This window comes from Buteo buteo, chromosome 11 (assembly GCF_964188355.1).
Source record: "Buteo buteo chromosome 11, bButBut1.hap1.1, whole genome shotgun sequence".
Classification (NCBI taxonomy): Eukaryota; Metazoa; Chordata; class Aves; order Accipitriformes; family Accipitridae; genus Buteo; species Buteo buteo.
Window position 1 is genome coordinate 29,292,095 of NC_134181.1, and position 15,038 is coordinate 29,307,132.

Sequence of the window (15,038 nt, forward strand, 5' to 3'; positions counted from 1 at the left end):
TCGTTCTCTCGCTCACCCGCCGGCTCCGCTCGGCTGAGGGGAAAAAGGGAAGCCGGCTCCGGATCTCGTTGCCGCCGGATAGGTCGGGTCGGGCCGGGCCGGAGGCGGGAGTGCAGCGCGGCCCCTCGCGGGGAGACCGAGCGGAACATCGGAAGGGTTTGGTGGCGCACCCGGGCCGCGGCAGAAGTGACACCAGAGGGGCGGAAGTTCCCCCCGCCCCGGCGCTCCCGCTCGCTCGGTCCGTGGGGCTGCGCTGCGCCGTTCATGGTGAGGCGGCGGGGGTGGGGGGCCTGGGGGCGGCTGGCTGCTCAGCTGCGGTTGGGGGGCGCGACTGGGGGTCCTTCCACGGGGGGGGTGGGGGGGGCGCTGGCCTGGGGTGAGGCAGGATTTGGGGATCCGGCCCTCAGGGTGGGGTGCACGGGGGGGGGGGGGTGGTTTCAGTCCCCAGAGAGGAGGAGCTGGGAAGGGTGGGGAGGTTGAGGGGTGTGGGGGTGGTCCAGCCCCCGAATGGGGGCGGGGGGTGGTCTTAGACAGCGGGGAGCAGGTCCAGGGCTCTTGGGTGGGATCTGGCTCCCAAAAGTCGGGGTGCCCGCGGTCTGATTTTCGTGTGTGCGGGCAGGGTCGGGTCCTCCCGGGCTGGCCCTTGGCCAGAGGGTGGTGTGGTTTGGGTAGGGCAGGCCTGGGGGGCTCGGGGTGCAGCCCCGCGACTCTGTGTCCTGTCGGGTGGCAGGGTGCTGGGCTGCGGCCCTGGTGCGCTGGGTCATGCTGCAGTGCAGGATCCCGCTCTGGGAGCCTGGGCACGATTCCTGGCCGAGCTGTGGGCATGTTCAGCTGCTGGAGGGAGCCAGAGCCGGGGCTGAGGCTGGTGCCTTTGCCCTGGGCAGGCTCCATGTCAGAGAGAACAGTCCACTGCGGCCATCTCTGCCCATCCTGCTTCTTCACCTTGTGAAACCCAGCATGGACACCTAACTACAGCTCCGTTCAGATTTGCCATCCGATAGTTCTGCTTTTCATGGTAGCGGAGCAAAAAATCATTTAGTGCAGTAGTCAGGCAGCGTGCTCTGAAAACTGTAGGACCTGGGTCTGCCTGAGATGGCAGGGCGTTAATCATTCCATCCTGTCACGTTGTGAGGCAAAACAGTTAACCACAGGGACGCAGCTTGATTAAGGATTTATCGTTAGCGGCTCTCAGAGCATTTGCAGTGCTAAGCTAACATGTTCCTGTTACAGCGTGTGACCTCGTTAGCTGACTGGAGTCCACTTTGTCTGGGGACTACGGGCAGAGGTAGTGGGGGATGTTGGACACTGGGTTTTGGTGTGCTGAGAAATGTGGGAGGGCAGGGAAGAGAATGGGAAGCTTGTGTGTGCTCTCTATAGAGCCACATGTGCTTTAAGGAAAAAAAGCCTCAAGAAAATCTGTGGATAGTCTGCATTTTAACACACAGGAATCATCTGCTTAAGCTCTGTCTATTGGGAATTGTCCAATTACATAGCAGATTATGGATGAAGTAAGAGCTTAAGCTTTAGAAGTTGTGAAAGAAATGAACACAGTTTTTGTGGGAAAGTATTGGCTTTTACAGTGTAAAACACTGCTCAACATTCACAGGGTTCTTTGCTGGCTGAGTTGATTTATGTTCTTTGGCTGGTTTATGTCACTGTCAGAAGGAACACAAAGTTAAACGTCTAAAATGCTCGAGAACTTTGGAAAGAGACAGAGAGGAGCTGAGGCTGATAGTGCCCAGCACATCTATGACTACTTCTGTGTAAAATAACCAATGGTAGCATAAAGTTGGGTGACATGCAGTGGAACTGTAAGTCTAACTGGTAACTCCTTGCTTGCAGGAAGAGATGTCGGGAGAAAGTGTGGTGAGCTCAGCAGTGCCGGCGGCTGCGACTCGCACGACCTCCTTCAAAGGGACGAGTCCGAGCTCCAAGTATGTCAAGCTGAACATTGGCGGTGCCCTCTACTACACCACCATGCAGACCCTGACCAAGCAGGACACCATGCTGAAGGCCATGTTCAGTGGCCGAATGGAAGTCCTCACGGACAGTGAAGGTAAGGGGCTACTCCCCGTGTCCCTCACACCAGCTTCCTTCCTTTTCAGTGAAAATAGGTCAGAAGGGGTTAGAGAAAAATATTAGAGAACAGAGAGGAACATCTAGTCACAGGCCCAGATATTTCTACATTTTATTAGTGTTAAAACTTGTAACTTGTACAACTGAGAAAAAATGTGGAACAAAAGACACGTATGACTTGAATAGTTGCCTGAACAACAAAAGGACAGTAAGAAGTCCTGAGGCTCCTCTCAGGCCCAGATAGCACAGGCTATCTTTTTCTTTTGAAATACTAATGCTAAAGCTCTTAAGCATATGGAAAATGGTGGGGATAGTGACTAAGAAACTATGAGTCGGGACTGGTGTATTTACTTGGAAGCTCAGAAGGCAGTTCCCTCATCTTGTTTCCTTACCTCAAATATAAGTATAAAATTTGCTCTGAAGAGCTGGGGGGGAAGGTTTATGAGCTAAAAGCCAATTTTTTAAATGAAACTATTTTCTTGTGGGAGTATGGATTGTTGGCTTCACTAAAATAAAACCAGTTGCAAAATTTTTAGAAAATTTGCTGTAGTATTACTGACAATAAAAGGAGAGAGCTAGCAAATGGGTCTCTCCACATTAAATGTGTCTGGAAAGAAGGAATGTGCTGTATGTCAAACTACAGTGTTCTAAAGGAGCAGCGCTCAAATACTTCACTTCTTTACCAGATACGTCGATTTTATCTTCTGCTGAGATTCTTTAAAACATTTATGTTTAAGTTAAGAATATAGCTAAAACGTGTTTGTTATAACTGCACTGGTAGCATAGTTTTATGTCAGCGTTCTCGCTTTGTGGGAGTGCCACAGTGTGCCTAATTGGAAGCACAGCTTTCTATTTGTGCGCTGACGTTTTGCCCATAACTATGTTTGTGGACTTGGATACCTTGTCTTTAACAATAGCTACCACATCGCTGAGCCTAAAGGTTCAAAACACCTTTCTTGTGACTAGTTAATTATTTGAAAATTCTGTTTGAACTTGCTGTAATGTAATACGTGTAATGTAGTACATGGTTAGATGATTGGACTTAGTTTTGAGTGCTTTAGAATAGTCTATATTTAGAGGTTGTGTGGAACAAGTGATGGATTTAGTAGGGCTCTTGTGATAAGCTTCCTTGAGATAGGACTTGAACTGGGTTTGGAGGAAAAAATTGTAAAAAATACAACCTAATTATCTGAATATTCCTGTTTTAGCTGGAAGTCCTCATATTTAAGCTGGGGAAAAAAAGCTGCATTGTTCCAGGTGTTATACCATGCCTTGTATAAGTTTCAGCTGCTGTAAAGCCGTAACATCAACACTGTAGTTGGTGGGCTCCAGATCAAAGGCTCTCTGGGTACCTCTCATGGGCTGTACAGGTTGCATAAAAAAGCTAGCCTTTGGGTCAAACTGAAAAAAAGCCCCGTCAAATGGTAATCGGCACCCTTACTGGCAAGACTAGAGGGGGTGTTCTGGTGGAAAAGTTGTGAACCAGTTCACTGAAGACCTTTCCCCTTGCTGCTAAGCTTCAGGCAACTCCAAAAGCATCCTCCTGTCCCTCCCTAAAGCTGTTCTGTGTTTCACAAAATTTGATAATTCGAGACTTCCCAAGTCCTTCAGTTTGGAAATGGATTGGAAATTCCAAATTAATTTTGGAAGCCCACCCTGGCATGGTCTCAGTGCTTCCTCCCGGCTTCCTGGGTAGGTACCACAGGAGGGCTGGTACATCACGTTCCCAAGGCTCAGAGTCCATGTAGGTGCAGGTACTTTTTGCTGGAGAGCAGCTGACAATATTACTGCTAATATGAGGGTAACTGGAGTTTAATCTGCTAAAATATCATGCTTGAGACATAAAATCACAAGTTTATTTTGCTGTGAATCCCACAGTGTCTGTGTGGGATTGTTCCATTTAGCCAGTTTGTGTTTTAATAGGAATTTGATACTTCCTGTATGTTGTAACTGAGACACTCCCATTGCAGTAGTTCTTGCTTTATCTCCCCTTGCCTGGCGTGATGCTGGAAACTGGGACAATAACATTATAGCTGCTAAAGGAAACTCTTTTTATCTGAAATTCTTCAAAATACTGCTAATTGGTCACACCCAAAATCTGGCACAAAACAAAGTGTTTCTTAGAAAAAGAAGCCAGACTTGCGGAGAAACTGGAAGGAGTAAAGTTTTTAAACGGCTGTGGAATGTGTCACGCGGGGTCCTCCTCTTCGTTTAGATGCATTCTTCTGACCCCAGCAGCATCTCCCCAGCTCTTTCTCAAAGCTTAACAATTACAACATGCTGCTAGTTGGGCAGTAGGAGAAAAGACTGGAGTTCTCTGGCAGTGGGTGGCAGATGATTATTTTTGGCTTAGAAATTGTTCATGAACTGTAGCAAATCAGCGTATTTTGAAAATTTTATTTTTATGATAATGAGCAGATAGAAGGATGTGAGTTTTCCAGGTGCATCCATCTGTTTCCAATTTTCCTTTCTGCAGTGTGGTTTTTTTTCCTCACTCCCCACTGCTGTTAACCAGTTGATCAAGATGTGTGTTTTTCATTCAGCTGCTAGTAAGACTGTTGAGCAGCAGTCAGTCTCCAGTGTCAGGCTACTATTTCATCTGTCAAGGCTTAGTCAGAAAATGTAGTCTGGTTTAGTTTGAGTGTTTGGATGCTGTCCTTAAGACTTCTGGTAAAACAAAAGATGATTTCCTAAAAGTCTAGTGTGTGTACATACAGTTCATGGATTATGTATTCCTACATCAGTAAATGGATCACAGGACATTTTTGTAACACTGCAATTAAAAAATAGCTTTAAAAGACTACAGCTGAAACCCACTTCTTAGGCTCTGCACAGGCGTGACTGAGTGGCAGCGGGGTCGCTTTCCTGTGAGTCATCTGGCTTTGGCTGTATGCTTGGCTGTTTGGTTAAAACAGAAGGTTTTTTGAAATCTATTTTAGCAGTCACTTGTATTTTGCAATGCTGCTTGAAATATTTTCTCATTCCACTCCCCACCCCTCCCCCCCACCCCCCATGAAAATGAGCAATTCTGCTTTGGTTTCACCATCTGTAAACATAAAGTTGCAGCAGATTTTTACAGCCTACAGAGGGATTCACAGGGGAGATGATAACAAAGAAGTTTGGGGATCTAATTCTGCTCTCAGCCTGCCCTTTACCTCCCTACATGTTGGTGTACTCTAGTAAACTCTGTCAACGGCTGCATTTGTGGAATATGTATGTCCTTGTTTATTATCATGTCTTGTGCTCCCTCTTTGCTTTAAAATGGGAGATCTTGCTTTATATACCTCTGCATTGACAAATGGGCTTTTTTCTGCTCTGGTTGGTTAGGTATACTGTATTCATTAGCCTGGATCAGTCTTTTGTTCTTTGATTTCTCTGTCGCTAGTTCTCCTGCCTCCAGCTTTCTTGTTTGTTATTACAGTCTGTAAAATTACAATTGCGAGCACACATTGTGTTTTATGTAGACAGCAGGGTAACGAGGGAGATGGAAAGCCTGTAGTAAACTGCTGGAGAGTGTCTCAGTTTTCCACAGAACAGCATGAAAGGGCTGTGTTCACTTTCCAAATTGAACCAAATGTTCAGACTTTACTAGTGATTCCATTCATGCAGAACATACAGGGTCTGCTTTAACCTACTTTCCTTATTTGTCCAAAATATGACTCCTTCCCCACAAACGTTTCCTCGCTGCATTCCTGAGCTGCAGCCCGTAAGAGTGGCCATCTGTTCATTTATGGAAACTCGAGTCTCAATATTGCCTAACATTTCTCAGGGTCCAGCCTGATTCAGGCAACAGACCAGCAACAAGAGGTGAAGTGCAGATCCTTTGATCGCCTGCTAACTGGAAAGCATTTTGGTTGTATCTCTGTTTTCTTTTCTTCACACCGTTGTCAGTACATAGCAGTGCTGGTGAGCTCCAGGGCAGGGGCTGTACATTACATTCTGCTTACGCATGCTGTCGTGTCATGTCTTTCAGCAGTTTAAGACATTGTGTTAGTAACTACTTTGCTCTACCAAATGAATGCACTTTAGGAATATAGAGACTGAAACAGTGTTTGCCATGACACTGCCAAGTCTGTGCTGCCCTTTTCTTGTCGACCTTTTTGCACATCTACTGGATCACAGCAGGTCCCCGTGTTGTGTTTAGGTGCAAGTCTGGTTGGCTCTAGTAAGCTGCCTATAAGAAACAGCCACACGTATATGTAACAGGGCCCTAAGACAGAAGGGAGGAAAATAATGTGTCAAGGCTTCGGGAGTAGAGGTAGAACAGAGCTGGTTGGTTTGAGAATGAGAAGTCTTCATTTCTCCATTTCAGTTCATCATTTGTCAGTAACTGGGGAACTATGAGAAACAAGGGAGCTTCCTGCCTTACTCCCACACACTCTGCACTTGAAAGGCAGGAGACGATAAATTGCCTGTGCTTTCTGCAGGTCTGCTCGCCAGCTCAAGCAAGAAACTGGAGTTAGTGTCTTTTGGCAGGAACCTGCTTGGTACAGCACTTCCAGGCCAGTGTCAAGGCCTTTTGCCATGTTTGCCTCTGCTTTTCCTGTACTGTGGTCATCTTCTGTCCCTAGGCTGGATCCTGATCGACCGCTGTGGAAAACATTTTGGGACAATACTGAACTACCTGCGCGATGGGGCTGTGCCGCTCCCTGAGAGCCGCAGGGAGATAGAAGAGTTGTTGGCTGAAGCAAAGTACTACCTGGTCCAGGGGTTGGTGGACGAGTGCCAGGCAGCCTTGCAGGTAGGTCGTAGAGCTAAGGAGGAGTCAGGTTACTCTGGCTGCAATGAGAGGTCAAAAAGATGAGGCTGCTCTGGGTGGGAAGCAGCATCTGGGCAGAGCAAGATTTTCTGCTGGCCTCCACTTGGTGCCTTTTTGAGGCTGGGATTAAATTGAAATACTTCATGTCATTGATCTGCTGGAGTCTGGTCACATCCAGAAAAAGGTATGGAATTATTCTCAACATTTAGTGCTACCCAGTTACAGTGAGGGATAAACAGTAGCTCAGTTTCCCTCCACTGACCCCTGGGAGTGTGCAAGGAGCAGCAGCCTGGCTCCTCTGCAGCATTCTCTGCTGCTGTCAGGGTCTTACACAGTGAAATGATCTGTCATCAGTGTGAGCTTTGAGACAAAAGCTAATACTTCCACCATTGACCAGAATGGGGTAGGTCCTTTGGCCAGACCAGAGCAGCTTCTTCTATCCACAGTAGCCACAGGCTGGTGGGAGTCCCGTTTTGTTCTTTGTTTTCCTCTGAGGTGCTTGGCTTTGGTTTGAAGCCATTGTTACTGGTGTCCTGTTTGAGTGAAGCCATATTGCACATCCTGCCATTTAAATTGGTACATACCATCAAGTCCCTGTGTTTGCAGAGTGGTAGAGAGCAGAAATGAGCATCTCAGGTTGTCCCAGAGGAATGCTGCCTGGTAGCTGGAGTGCCAGCCTGGTTCAGAGTGTGGACCAGAAACAGCTACTCAGTGTAGTGTAGGGACGGATTGCACACTGAACTCTTAGTGCAGAATATGCAGGACCTTCCCAGTTAATATGAGGGTGCCCTAAGGCCTATTTACATTCAGCTGCTGTTTGATTCTTGTTTCAGCAGAACAAAGATGCATATGAACCATTCTGCAAGGTACCAGTCATCACATCTTCCAAAGAAGAGCAAAAACTTATAGCCACTTCTAACAAGGTAAGAGAGGCTGGGCTGTGCCGTGGCTTGGAAAGGTGCTGGCCTGCTGCCCCAGGCTTGCATGGGACCTTGACGAAGTATTGTTAGAAAATGGTCTTTAGTTTTCAACAATGGGCTTGCTTACCCTAAAAGACATGCATTTCCAACTGTTGAGCTGCAAAGCACTGAAAATCTACAGCAGACTAAACATTTCTTCTGAATTAAAAGTCAGATGTTGCTCAGGCTGGGCCTGGCCATATATTTCTTCACTTAAGATATTAAAATAGAGGGGGTGGGCAGTACCAGGCTGATTGAGCAGATCCTCAGGGCTATTAGATCTCCCATTTATTCGTCCACTCTGGTTATTAATGACAGACACTTTCTTTAGCTAAAGTGAACCAATGACTCCTGTTTCTGGAAGCCTGCTCAATGTGGCAGGTAGAGGGGAGGAGGCTGGTGATAATGATTAACCTTGGCAAAAAGGCAGAGAGTGAGTGAGAACAGATGATGATCTAGCCACAGAAGGGGTCAGAAGGGATTGCAGCCCATTGCTGACCTGCGCATGACAGTTTTGCAGCAACAACAGTAACAACAACAGCAAAATCCCACTGGGCTTGGGCCTGATGGTGTCATGTACCTATTGCAGCTTCTCTGCTGTGGGGTCTTGGACTGAGCTGAGATTCCAGCTCTTACTGCACTTCCTGTTAACTGATCTGTGGTTTGTTTTTTACAGCCAGCTGTGAAGTTGCTGTATAACAGAAGCAACAACAAATATTCCTACACCAGGTAAATGACTTCAGCTGGACTTTGAAGTTTCTCATAGACTAAAATCCATGATAAGCATTTGCTTTTTTTTTTTTCACTCAGAAGCAATGACAGATTGGTGCTGGCATGCACTCATTTTTTTCCCAATTAATTTCAAACTTGAGTCAGAGGGGATCCTACTGTCATCAATGGAAGGCTAAGCGTGTGCCATTTCTGTGGCAGAGGGGTTCCTCTAATACCTAGGTGCAGCTGGCAGAGACTCCTGGCCAACTGCTGGCCTGCAGTCCCTGTGGGCTACAGCACATTAATTGAATACAGGAAGCGTTCCATGGTGTAGTGTTCTCAGTAAGTGGTAAAATCATCGTCTGGGACCTTGTCCCCCTTTCCTTATGTCTCTGTATGTTTCATGACATAATGCTGTTTCCATCCAGCTGGTGCTGAGCTTGAGCTTAGGAATTTGGGTGATAGAATGTTGTACACAAATTAAATGGCCTGGGACAGTATTATTCACAGTACTGTTGATGTCGTATTACTGCTTCTTCAGCAGCAGGTTTTCCTGCTTGTACTAGTCAAATGAGTTATCCACTGCAGTCCTGGATACCAACTGTAAACACTACCTTGGTAGAGACACAGTAAGTCAAAGGAAACTAGGTGTACGGGCCTGTAAATGCCCGAACCCCCCTTCTATTCTGTGTGCTGTCCTAATTACCCTAACATGACTGCTGCCTTCCTTCATCTCTCACAGCAACTCTGATGACAACATGCTGAAGAACATTGAGCTATTTGATAAGCTGTCCTTGAGGTTTAATGGGAGAGTGCTCTTTATAAAAGATGTGATTGGAGATGAGATCTGCTGCTGGTCTTTTTATGGGCAGGGGCGGAAGATTGCCGAAGTCTGTTGCACTTCCATTGTTTATGCTACTGAGAAAAAACAGACAAAGGTACGAGTAAACCCCTGAATGCTTCCAGCAATGGGCCCAGCTGCTGTCAGACTGGCATCCTGACATCTGTTCCATTTTGAACACTCCTTTCATTGTTTAGCATCTCTATAGAATAATCAATGCCATTCAAAGTGGGAGCAGCACAGTGGAGCTCATCCTGTGGGTTCGTTAAGGCGGGGACTGCTTGGCTGTGGCACTTCACACAGGGCAATTGTGATATTCCATAATGCGAGTTCAGTCCAGTTCTTTATCTTTAGACAAACTTGCACATTTAACCAAGTTTGGTTTACACCCCTGTGTAAAGACAGATCCTGGTGAGCAATGGCAGGCCTTCCCCGTGCCTTCTTACCTTTCCCAGGAGAAATCAGTCTGAGGGCAGGCCAGTGCCAAAAAGAAAAATTTGGTTGCTGGGTTCAAAAGCTGAAAGCAAATAATAAAACAGAAAAGATTGTGCTAGGAAGGATTTTTGTGGCTAGACTGCAATTAAGAAATTTTAAAAACAAAAGCATAGCAGGAATTAAAAATGAGGTAACCTGGTGCCTGCAGTGACTGGCAATAGGTGAGAGTGACCTTGTTTCTCTTGGGGGGGCAGGTGGAGTTCCCAGAAGCCCGCATTTATGAGGAGACACTGAACATTCTGCTGTACGAGTCCCAGGACGGGAGGGGACCTGACAACGCGCTCTTGGAAGCTACAGGAGGGGCAGCTGGCCGCTCCCATCACTTAGATGAAGATGAGGAGCGAGAGCGCATTGAACGCGTGCGAAGAATTCATATTAAACGTCCGGATGACAGGGCCCATCTGCATCAGTGAGCCGAGCGACAGCAGCAGACTGCGCAGCTCTGTCTGGAAGGTGCTGCCCTTCGTCTGATCAATTATCTGCAGCAGAGGACCAAGCGGTTTAACTTCTGTTCAGCAAAATCTGTAAATTACGTTTTGTAACAAACTAGATTATTTGGGGTATTTAAATGCGGTAGTTCTAGGACAAGAATAAATAAGGTTACTGGGCATACAATAGATACTGTAAGGACCTATTGAGCATCTGGAGAAATGCCCTGAATTTTTAACACTCTTGTCTGCTATTTTGTGGCTAGAGAGGAAGAGGGCTGGCTTCCTTTGGCTTTAGTAATTATCCTGCACTTTAAAAACAAAACAAAAGAAAAAACAAACAAAAAGGTCAGTCAGCCATATACCTTCCCACCGGGCACTCGTTGACCCTCTCTCCTCCTGGGCGTTCAGATGTGGGAGAAATGCAGTGATGTAAACACACCAGAGCTACTGCAGAGCTCCCTTTCTTCCAGGCCTGCAGGCGATAGGGTTGGTAGCTCAGGAGTGCCCTAGTGTGACTCCCAGAAGGACAAATGACATGTGCTGACTAGATTTCCTGTAGTGCTGGGGGGCAGAGGGAGGCCTTGGTATGTTGGGACGGAGCAGGAGGAGCTGCTTGGGCTTGGCTGGCCAGGTGGCTGGCTGTGGCTTCCTGCAGCTCTCAGGACCTCCTCAAAAGGTTCAGTGGAGCTTCTACAGCACTGAACTGTGGAGACCCACCCCTGCTTTATCCATGCAGTTCAAGGGTGGAAGATGTTAAAATTCCTCCAAAAGGAGGATGAGGAGCAAATTGTATGTGTTCACTTTTCCTTAGGGTGATGTTGCTACCAATTAGAGCTTAGAACTTCTGCCTGACCCTGGGTCTCAGCTGGGGAGTTTATTTCCATCAGATGGCAGGTTGGTAAGCTGTGGTTTCTTTACTACAGGTAAAGCAATAGTCATTGCAGGTTCAAACACTCTATGCCAGCCTAGTGTAGGTAGGAGGCCAGCAGCCATAGTTCAGTTCTGTAACCAATACAGGAGCATTGTCTTGCTTTGAGCGAGGGCAACGGGAGTGCCACAGGGAAGAAGAGTAGACAGTGGCCCAGAGGCAGTTTTTCCTTGTTTGACTTCATCCTGAGCATATTCCAAGTCTTTTCAGAAATGGCAGCTGTGTGTGAAAGGGCAGAGCTAAAATGTTGTGTAGAGAAGACCTCTGTAGTCTAGTTTTCTAAGAGTACTTTTCTATTATAAATGAATATTTTATCTACCTCCTCATCTCTTGTTGCCTGTTGTGGAGTCAAGTAACAATTATAGTGGAAGATCGTGTATTATTCAGTAGGGCTGGATGCTAAAGGATAATGAGCAGAACCACAGCTGGTTAATGGTTAATGTAACAAATCCTGAGAAGGAGAGAAACCTGATGTAGGAAGTCTTAAACTTGCAATCAGGCTGGCACCTTGGCAGACACCAGAGCGCTGTGGCCCATTCTAGAGATTTTTTTGACCCTTCATCTGGAATATCTAGTGCTGGCCTTAGTGGCCAGACATCTTGTACAGAGCAGCAGCTCTGTGTTCCTGTTCCTCAGTGAGGTGGTTATTTGCTTTTGCCCAACTTCCTGCTGCAAGGATTCCTGCTCCTAGCTCAGGGCTGTTAATGGAATGTTAACATTTTAAAAACCAAAGGTGTTGCCAGCATCACCAGCTACATTACTCCAATGCTTCTATTTGACATAGCAGTTACAGCCCAAACTATGTATAGCTTGTCCATAGAGGCTAAAGTAAAGCATTAAATGTTTGCTCAGTGGTACAATTTTGGGTCATCAAGTAAAGCTAAAAAGATTTCAAAGGTAGGCTGAGGTCATCTTTCTAGTAACCAAAGACTTTTTTTCCTGTTACAGACAGCTGGTGTCTGTGGCAGATGTGGTTGTTGTACCTGTCTCCTCTACTCTTTCTTCTTTAGTTACTGATTTATAAGAGCTCAACAGTAAATGGTTATCCTGTAGTTCAGCAGCTTCAGCGATGTCCTGACGGTTACAGGGTTCTATTTTAAGCTGTACTTACTTGTGTTTGCAACACACTTTGTAGAAGTCCATAGTGCAGATTGTCGTTGTGAAGGACCCAGTGCCTCTCCCTTCTTACCTTCCTTATGTGATAAGTCAGGGAGTGTGGAAGGAAAGTCCTCTGAATTGCTGTGTTTCTCCAGCACTGTGTACTTTGACACTTCCTGGCATGGGCTGGGCTGTTTATGGGTTTCTGAGCATCTGTAGCAGACCTACTGCCCTTGAAGGGGTCTAGACTCTGCACTGTGTAAAGCCATTTGGTCTAACTAACTAACTAATTCCCACATCTCAGCAGTCCCACTGTGCTCCTGCCAGCCATCAGTGGGTAAAAAGGAAACACCAGCCAATGACTGTAGAATACAGTGGTAGTCCTGCGGCAAACCCTGCTCACTTCATTAATGCTAGAGAGCTGGCTCTCTCCTGTGAGACAGGAGGGAGAGGCTATCTTCATCCTCAGCTGTGCTGAAGTACCTGCTTTCCCCATACAGTGCAGGGGAGACTCCAGCAACCCAGCCCTGGCTGCTCAGACAAAATCCAGTCACGTCCTGTGGTGTAAGAGCAGGTTCAGCTCCAGGAGGTGACATGTGTTGACACCAGTGCTAAGCACCTGACAGATCACATCTATGTGATTAACTTCTCTGTAAATAGATTCTTAACTGGCTTCAGGATTTCCTCTTTCAGGTTTTGCAAACTAAGTTCTTGAAAAACAGGGGATGATTATTTTTAATCTTTGTACAGTGGTTTACGTAGCTATTGGTTTAGTAAGTCACTCCAGGAGAGTTTGAGTAAGTTTAAGTTTTGTTACTGCATTTATGGGCAGACTCTGCCTTAACACACTTCTGACTTAACCCTCTGTGTGCTGTAGCTGTATAGTAAAGATGTACTGCTGTTGTGTTAGAACATCCTTTACCTACTGGCCACTTGTCCTTGGTCTGCAGAGAGGGACTTTATTAAAGCCATTGCACAAATGCTCTCAGCTCTTGAGCCTTTTTACAGTAAATGGTTTTGCCTCCCCAGCTTTCAGGTGAAGGTGGGGTACAGGGCAGCTGTCCTGGTTACAAGCAGCTCTTTAGGTTATCTAGTACTGCCTCATATTAACAGGGTTAATGCTTTGATTCTCCAGCACCCCACCCCAGACACTAATAGTGACAGTACAGCTGAGTAGAGCTGACTAAAATCCTGTGGAAGTGATTTTGTCCATCAGCATAATGCAGAAAAGCTGGACTAAAATCTCCAGCTTGTAACCCAGTTAGGGCTGCACAGTAGAGGCAAGAGTGACCACCAGCCCCTGGGTTAAAGCTCCCCATCAGGGTGTTTACTCCCACCTGTATCAGTGTAGCTGTAGCACCAAAACAGCTGCTCCTGTATTTACATAAGGCAGGTTTTGGATCCCACCCTGAGCTCCACCTGCTGCAGGACAGCCCCTGGTTAGAGCCCTTCTGGAAGCTCCAGCCTTACCTTAGAGCACAGGGTAGGTAGAACCTTTCAGTCTTAATGGAGTTGTTCTGTTTTGTGGACAATAGCAACAAATTCATCTGTTCTGTACAATCATTCCCTCCCCCTTTATACTTATGCACAAAAAAAAGCTTAAGCTGGATTTCAGTGTATGATTGATGTTTGCAATATGTACTTTTTTTTAAATATAACACAATAAATTAGAAGTTATTTCATATTTACATGCAAGTCACTTTATTACTTGTTTGAAGCATGCTGTCCTCGTGATCCATGGAGCTGGAAGGAACTTTCAGGAAGAAATACCAGGCACCATCCTGCCCCCAGTTGTTAGTTTTACTTCCTGGTGCTGTTCATGGCAGAGACACCAGCGATCTGGCTGTAAGGACTCTGCAGACCCCCAGACTTAAAGGCAGCAAGTTGAGGATCTTCAGGCTGTAGTTGCAGTCTAGCCAAAGCAAGCTGTAGCTGTAGCTACGCAAGTTTGCCTCAACATGAGGCAGCAGAGTAAGCACTATGAACACAGAGAGTGGCTGTACAGCTGCAGCTTCCAGGCAGGAGGCAGCAGAGAATTCCCATCTTCCACTCCCTTCCCTTGTAGCTGCCCCAATATTCCTCAAGGGAACAGCAGCACCTACCACACTCTGGAGTGAGCAGAGTCTCAGCTCTGTGGGTAGAGATGAAGGTTCTTCAGCAGCAGGAGACTGGTTTCTTCTGAACTGGATTGCACCAAGCTAGCACATCCCTCTTTAAGAGGGGGCATTTTGGTCATCGTTTATGGTTTTGCTTCCACTGCACCATGCATAGCTGCTGCACAGGGAGAACCAGGACAGCATTACTCTAAAAGTAAAGATCTTCCCGCATGTCAGAGTAGACAAGAAAGCAGCTTACTGATATTTCCAGATGAACAGCTTCATATGCTGATAGGCCAACAAAAGTATCACCACCACCCCTATTGCTACATTTAACCGTCTCTCCACCTGCCAAAGGACTAGCTGCTGGTTTTAAAGGCTTTGCCAGTCTGCCCAATAGAAAAGGTGTTTTCAGACCATAGTTCATTGATCTGCACTTGATGCAGTTCTCTTAGTGAGTTGTGACTCAAAGTACAGCTAGAGAAGCCTTTTTGCTTCTATTTTAATCCTTCCCAACTGGTCAGAGCTCTCAGCTCTTACTGAGTCAGCACAGACACAGACATTTTACGTGTGGAGCTACAACTTTAGGTTTAAACATTTCCCTGTGACTATGTAATGAGCATCTGTGCTCACTGGAATGTTAC

The 15,038-nt window shown here is 46.4% G+C and overlaps 1 protein-coding gene across 3 annotated transcripts; it reads left to right on the plus strand.

The window, feature by feature from the left end:
- Positions 1-163: 163 nt before the first annotated feature.
- On the plus strand, positions 164-13,986 carry KCTD10 (potassium channel tetramerization domain containing 10). 3 transcript variants are annotated; one of them, XM_075041170.1, is made up of 7 exons: positions 164-267; positions 1,843-2,056; positions 6,648-6,817; positions 7,669-7,758; positions 8,471-8,523; positions 9,248-9,443; positions 10,036-13,986. In XM_075041170.1, the coding sequence occupies exons 1-7, from the start codon at positions 265-267 to the stop codon at positions 10,252-10,254; spliced, it is 945 nt and encodes a 314-aa protein (XP_074897271.1). In that variant the 5' UTR covers positions 164-264; the 3' UTR covers positions 10,255-13,986. The 3 variants fall into 3 exon arrangements, with proteins under 3 accessions (XP_074897271.1, XP_074897272.1, XP_074897273.1); XM_075041171.1 differs by having other exon boundaries at positions 165-267; positions 7,672-7,758; XM_075041172.1 differs by lacking the exon at positions 164-267 and adding an exon at positions 1,012-1,285.
- Positions 13,987-15,038: the final 1,052 nt, after the last annotated feature.